The 7,165-nt window shown below is 36.4% G+C and overlaps 1 protein-coding gene across 1 annotated transcript in view; it reads right to left on the reverse strand.

Annotated features, from left to right (window-relative positions):
• Positions 1–2,349: 2,349 nt before the first annotated feature.
• The window catches only part of LOC112468759 (rho guanine nucleotide exchange factor 12-like), an 11,158-nt gene continuing 6,342 nt past the window's right edge, over positions 2,350–7,165 (reverse strand). The window contains exons 2-3 of the mRNA XM_025038101.1: positions 4,026–4,300; positions 2,350–3,713 (exon numbers count right to left, since the gene is read on the reverse strand). Of these exons, the coding sequence (XP_024893869.1) occupies positions 2,350–3,713; positions 4,026–4,300 (1,639 nt within the window). The remainder of the gene's footprint in view (positions 3,714–4,025; positions 4,301–7,165) is intronic.

Below are 7,165 nucleotides of genomic sequence, written 5' to 3' on the forward strand. Positions count from 1 at the left end.
AAGAGCCCTACAGAGCAATCACTCTCTTAAATACAGCATATGAGATAACCACGTCTATCGTACATAAAAAGCTGGAAGACATATACGAGAGGGCGATGGGTGAATATCAATACGGCTTTAGGAAAGGAAGGTCAACTTTAAACCAACTGCATAACCTGAGACTTACCCTAGAGAAGCTGTGGGAATACAATATCCCGTCGTATCACCTATTCGTAAACTTCAAAACAGCTTACGACGGTATCATAAAGGCAGAGATATGAAAGACGTTAGCAGAACTGGGAGTGCCAGATGAGCTGATACTGGTGTGCAGATGACGGACATATGACGGAAGGTTCCAAGGATAGAGTTAACGGCAAATTGTCAAGCATCTTTACGATAAGTAAGGGTGTTAAGCAAGGCGACGGACTACCCCCAATCCTGTTCAATCTAGTCTTGGAAGCGGTTATAAGGAGAGCAAATGTCAAAAGAAACGCCTCATTTCTATACCAGAGCTACCAGATCCTTGGATATCCAAACGACTTGGATATAGCAGGAAAAAGCCTAAAAGCAATAAAGGAGGCTTTTGAAGCCATAGAGAGAGAGAGAGGCTAAGAAAGTGGGGCTGGAGATAAATGCGGATAAGACTAAATGCATGATAATATCTAGACCCCAGGCAATAAGTAGGAGGATAGGACCAAAACTAAATATAGGATCACATTCTTTCGAGATCGTCAAAGAATTCACCTACCTGGGATCAGTCATTACAGCAGACAACAATAAATCTACAGAAGTTAAACGAAGGCTAATGAAAATAAACAAAGCGTATTTCAGTCTTATCTCCTTATTGAAATCCAAAGAGTTGACAAGAGCCTCCAAAACCACAATATACAAAACTCTTATTAGGCCCATTGTAACATACGGCTCGGAATGCTGGACGTTAAAAGACTCAGATGCAATAAACCTGGGGCCATGGGGGTATTCAAGAGAAGAATTTTTGGTGCAAATAAGATCAACGAGAACGAATATAGGAGAAAAACTAACAAAGAGTTGTATCAACTTTACAATGACTCTGATATAGAAACGCACATTAAAATAAAAAGACTGAGATGGTTGGGACACATGAACAGAATAGAAGAATCTGACCCTTGCAGGAGAAAACTACACAATGACATACATCGCACAAGACCGAGAGGCAGGCCAAGAAACAGATGGTGGAGATCAGTACTGGACGATTTAAAAAAGCTGGATAGAGAACTGGAAGACTAAATCCAGGGACCGTAAAAGCTGGAGGCGAATTCTCTATGAGGCCAAGGACCTTCTTAAGTCCGGAGAGCCGTAGATAGATAGATAGAGAAGAATGTAGGTGTAAAAGTTTTTAGAAAAATTTAATTATAAGTTATCGTATCTACTAATCATAAGATAAACTTAGGGTAACGGGGGGGAATATGCCAGTGTGGGGAATATGCCACTCGTTATGTTTAACAAAGCTACGGCTAGGAGCATTGTTGTAAATACTGTGAAATTGTTAAAAATATTATATCTGACGTTTTGCGTTTATATCCAAGTTTTACTTACTTCCTATCAGTATTATAGTTTTTATGGAGTAAGTACAGTATGACAACGTGCTTTTTAGAATTTTCTTAGTGTTTTATATGAGATATTCTTCAAGCATTACACTATTTTTAACTCGATCATCTTGTCGTTCTATTAAAATTGGTTAGGATGAAAGTATTCAGTACCACGCCGATTCGTTTTACTGGCAATCGTATAATACAGGCTTATTATAATATAAAACTGCATCTTGGAGGAATATGCCACTATACTTAGATAGAGGTAAAATGCCAGTACTGTTTACAACTTCCTAACCTACTAGTAGTATACTAGTAGCAGGTTAGGAAGCTGTAAACAGTATAAATAAATATTTTGCCATATAAATATTGAAAAAATGTTGAATAAACACGTTTATTTCATGCGCTAAGAAAATTATAGGCTACGTACTTAATATTTTGCAAAATTGCATTCCGAATAATTTAGACTACTTGTAGCACACAGAGTACTATTGAAATGCAAAGAAAGTAATAAAAATATTCTTTTACATGTTTTTTGACAAGAATGCCCTTCTAAAGTTAAATTACTATACATGTTTGTATATGTGGCATATTACCCACATAGGTGGGTAATATGCCACTTTGCAACACTTTTGTATTTCTTTCTTTTTAATAGTAAACAATCAAAATATTTCATTAAAACCATACATAAATAACAGATAAAAGAAGGAAAAAGAAAACCAGTATGCAAAAATACCTATAAAAAAAAAAGAGAAATAGGGAAAAAATCATATTTTTCTTAAGTGTGGCATATTCCCCCGAGTTACCCTATACCGTCTACTTTATAAATGTATAACGCAATACCTGTCGTTGGCGACTCAGTCGATTGTACCCGCTGTTGCATATGTTTAGCTGTAGGAGTTCCCGTAACAGTAGCGGTCTCCGGCATCTCCTCATCATGCTCTTGCATACCAGCAGCATTTTGTCCAAGATCCCTCGATTCTCGATCCTGTGGCTGATCTTTCTCGACGGTTAGGTCGTCCGCCTCCATTGCGGAAGGCGACACATCTTCCACCGTGTGCATCGGTTCCTCTGACAGCGTGGTGGACGGCGTTGGTCTTCTGCCCTGACGATCGCGTGCTTTGTAAGCCTCAACGGCCTCGGAGATATGTTTGCACCAGAGCTTACGTTCTGTCGAGGACGGTGCCACTAGATTGTACATCTGTGCGCCGTTCTGCGAAGTGTTGACGAGATAGAGGGAATCTTTCTCGGCAGCGTTGTGACGCACCAATACAGTGGATAGTTTGACAATTGGACTCAGCACGGAATTGCCCGCCTGGTTGGTCGTATTGATAAACTTAAGCAGATACTTATCGTCTTGCCGATGTAGAAAGAAGATCGTATCGTCAAGCAGTACTACATGCAGATCGACTGGCTTCGGCACCGAGCGATTTGGCATCGATCGATTTGGCTCGGTACGCCGCCACTGTAGTGGCCCTTCATAGATCAACTTGCGCTTTGTGATATCAAGATTCTTGAACTCTTGCACAGTTGGATGATCAAATTTATCAAAGGCCGACCGATCGATTGTTCGTTGAATCTCTGTGAGTCGTTGATGATCCTCGGCCTCTTTCACCGCCTGATTCACGCGACTCAGGATCTCTTTGCTGCGCTCGAGGCTGCGTAATATGGCTGCTTTCTCTCTCTCGTTACTGTCTAGCGTATACTTCGCCAGGTTTTCAAAGAGCAACGGGTACTTTGTGAGTCGCAACATGCCGGTAAGTATGTGATCTTTCAACTGGAGTCGGCGACACAACGGATTTGCCTCCACCTCGTTCAGGAAAGCGTTCAGCTTGGAATCCTTACGTCGACGATCGCGCAGAGCGTCCAAGGCAACTTGCTGCTTAGCACAATAAGTTGATGCAGCCTTTTCAAACACCTCGCCAGCTTCGCCGTCGAACATCTCCAGCAGAAGCTCGCCTACATCGCTCACGCACGAATTCTCTTTCTTCTTCCGTTTCATCGCTTGGTTAAAGCGTGAATGTATCATCAGCATCTCATCCAGATTAGAGAAAAGCAACTGAATCTGATCCAACGGCAGCACTTGGGACTCCAACAAGGGTTTGTGGAAAACGTGTGAAAGCACTTTCAACGCGCGAACGTGAGAGCGTTCGGTGTGAAACAATTCTAAAAAAAGAGAATTTGATATTTATATAAATAAATGTTAAATGTGCATATATAAAACTGTAGTACGTAGAAGAAGCAAAAAGAATAATCCGTCGCTACAATTCGAATAATAATAGTATTCAAATAAAAATGCATGCAAGAAGAATTATCCTGTTCTTAACTTATTTGAATCAAACAAACTATTCTTAACTTACTCCTCAATCTTCTATTGTAGAAGTATAAATTTGGTAAGCAGTTTATCGATTTTTTAAATCAATTAAGATGGCCAATGTGATCTCTTACGATCTCTATTATAACAAACTGACTAATCACCGTTAATAACATCCTGTCTTTTTTTCTCGGAGTTGCTGAGCTGCGCAAGAACGTCCTCGGAGACAGCCTGACTCCAATCCGGCGGATCAGCCTCAACATCAACATCGCTGTCCCACGAAGTTGACGCGTTTGCCGCTGATGAGGTCGGATGTACCTGCTCCAAACTAGTACTAGGACTATCCAGGCTTCTCGTCGAGAGGCTGCTGTTTGACGAACTGCCAGCCGAGTTCCCGGGAAATGTGCTGGAGGGCTGCTCGCAATCACTGGAACCGACTCTATAGTCAATCGTTAGCAATATTTATGTATTTTACTACTTACTAACTATAATATATCTAGCGGCCAGTATCATTTAATGCAATTTGCGCTATCATTATCGATCTTATGTATAAAGAGAATATATTCGGAATATATTCTTTGAAGAGCCATAAAAAATGCATTGCCAGACGAGAACCAGGGTTTCCTATCTTCATTTGTTTTCGGGGAAATTTTTCAAATTGAGGCTTTCACGCATACAAGAATATATTTAGAATCTTTTTTCTCTCATGATATTCAAAATATTACGGATTCTTTTTGTATTAGAAATGAGGAATTGCAAAAATGTACACTCTCACGTCCAAGGCATGCATCACAATATGTGATTGCATTTGATTGTTAATAACTTTCTAATAGACGAGTAATGGCTAAATTTCTTGAATATTGCTTAGAACCATGTTCTTGACAATATATGTCGTCACTAAAATTGGCGAGAGTTACCCTTAATGTACAGTTTTACCTTTTTTTTACATTGTCAAAAACAATAAAAATATTTTAGGTGGTTAAATTAAATAAAATATTATATATATATATGGGGCATTCTCCATGCCAACTCAACCAATGATTGTCCCCGACCATTTTTGATTTGGCCGAAATTTTTTTGTGTTTTTGTACTGAATGAAAGTAGCTTCCATGATTTTTTTTAGATTTTTATCTCTACTCATACTTAAGTTATGGATTAAAAAAAAAAATGCAGTTTAAAATTTGGAAAATTTCAAATGCCTGTAACTTTAAGAAGAAAAAAGATATTGTAAAAAATAAGGTAATCTTTCTTTTGGTTTTTCACTGTACTTTTCGAAGAAAATATCGAAAAAATGTTTAACGGGCAATATGACTGTTTTTTTTTAGAATTTAAGTAAAAAATGTTTGTTTTTCTCAGTGCGACCGTTTTGATTTTTTTTTAAATCTCACAAATTCTATATTTAATTTCGAAATTTTTAAGACGTATAAGAAAATGGGATTCCAATAACTTCGATTTTTTAAGAGACTTTTTCTTCATTTTTTTCGAAAATAATTTTTTTAAATCAAGATAGACTCTACCGATGGCTATCAAAAAATTTGATAAATTTATAGACAGCAATCCTGAAATTTCTATCTATAGGTAAAGAGGAAATTCGAATATTTTCTATTTTTTAATTGCATTTTTACTTATTTTTATTATTAAATTACTTTGTTAAATAAAATATTATAAATTGGGGAACTTTAACGGTTAGCATGTAACCACGGTCTTACATACAGGTCTGGAAACTCAGACCGATTTCGGTGGTGGGGGATGGTCGTTTTAGCAAGGAAGAATTTATTTCACGGCGTTGTCACTATGCACCGCTGTCATCGCGAAGTGTAGATGGTAACCTATGGTAACGTGACAACAATTTTTTAATTGCGCTTAATTCAAGTGCATTTTTGAAAATGACATATAATGCACATCCTCAGTCGCTGAATTTGTAAACATGAAAAGTCGCGGTGGTTTGAAGCATGCAAACCACCATTTTTTTCATCTTATTCGATATGTTGAATCGTGTTTTGCAAAAAATGCCTCGCACTTGCATGTATTTAAATGGTTTTCTTAAAACAAATAAAAAGATTTCTAACGTTTTATTCTTAATGCAAAGTCATTTATTATTTCTTTGAGCTAAGTTGAAATACTTTCTTCGGCTCCTGAGGACATGGACAGCGACATGGATTGAAAATATCTTTCTCATGTAAATCTTTCTTTATATGACATTTTCTTTCTTTAAATAACTGTAACTAGTCACAGTAAAAAGGTCGATATCGACCTTGATTATGTGTACAACTACATTGATATTTTTTGGAATAAAAATGTATATAAATATTGAAACCTGTAAATTAACTATGGATTCTCGAAACGGGTAATTATCATTTACTTCATATTCCTTTACTCATAGCCTTCAACTTTCTAATTAATCTTATAAAACCAAGGCATACGTAAGGTAAGAATCAGAATTAATACAAGTCAACCGCTCTCATACCGAGAATCACGCGTCATCTTTAAATATTGTAAATTAAGAATAAATTATATATCAATTTATTAATTTGCGCATTCGTATAATTGGCCTTCCGTTTTTTTATGATCCGGTGTTCGTTAGAATTAAGTTTCTCGTTATGAGAAACAATTTATATTGATATTGTTTATTGATATCGTTTGTATTCGAAGAGAGATATTTCTTTTCCATAAAATAACATTATATCTTACAAAGTAAATTATTTCTTATTGTTTTATTATAATTAGATTCCAAATAAAGGATGAAAAAGAGCTTGGTCGAAATAACTAACTATTGTAAAACAAAAATCGTGTTGTCTATATTGTTCATTTAGCAATCTAAAACACACTAGGAAGGCACAGTATTATATATGCTTCACGCAGAATTTTTATTCCCTCAGTATCGCTCGGTCAGTATTTGTCCTTATAAAGAAACGAATAAAAAGATTTCCAACGTTTTATTCTTAATACAAAGTTATTTATTATTCCTTTCCTCATTTGAAACTTCAATTATTGCCTATTTGACACTCACGATTTTGAATTTACTAATTACTATTTCCGTCCTTGTCCTACCACATAATACACTGACCGATGGCAGCGACTCTTACGGTCACAAAGCGAGTTATTTTCTTCGTCGCTAAGGCGACCATCCCCCACCACTAGAGTTTCCAGACCTGTATGTAAGACCGTGCATGTAACAATTAAATCATATAGTTAATGAAAAAAACACGTATATTATCTGTGAAAATAGCAATCAGATTTATTTAAAAATAAAATATATAAATAAAAATCAAAATTAAAGATAAACATAAAATAAATGATAAAT

Source organism: Temnothorax curvispinosus, unplaced genomic scaffold (assembly GCF_003070985.1).
Source record: "Temnothorax curvispinosus isolate PA1 unplaced genomic scaffold, ASM307098v1 QBEX01001960.1, whole genome shotgun sequence".
Taxonomy (NCBI): Eukaryota; Metazoa; Arthropoda; class Insecta; order Hymenoptera; family Formicidae; genus Temnothorax; species Temnothorax curvispinosus.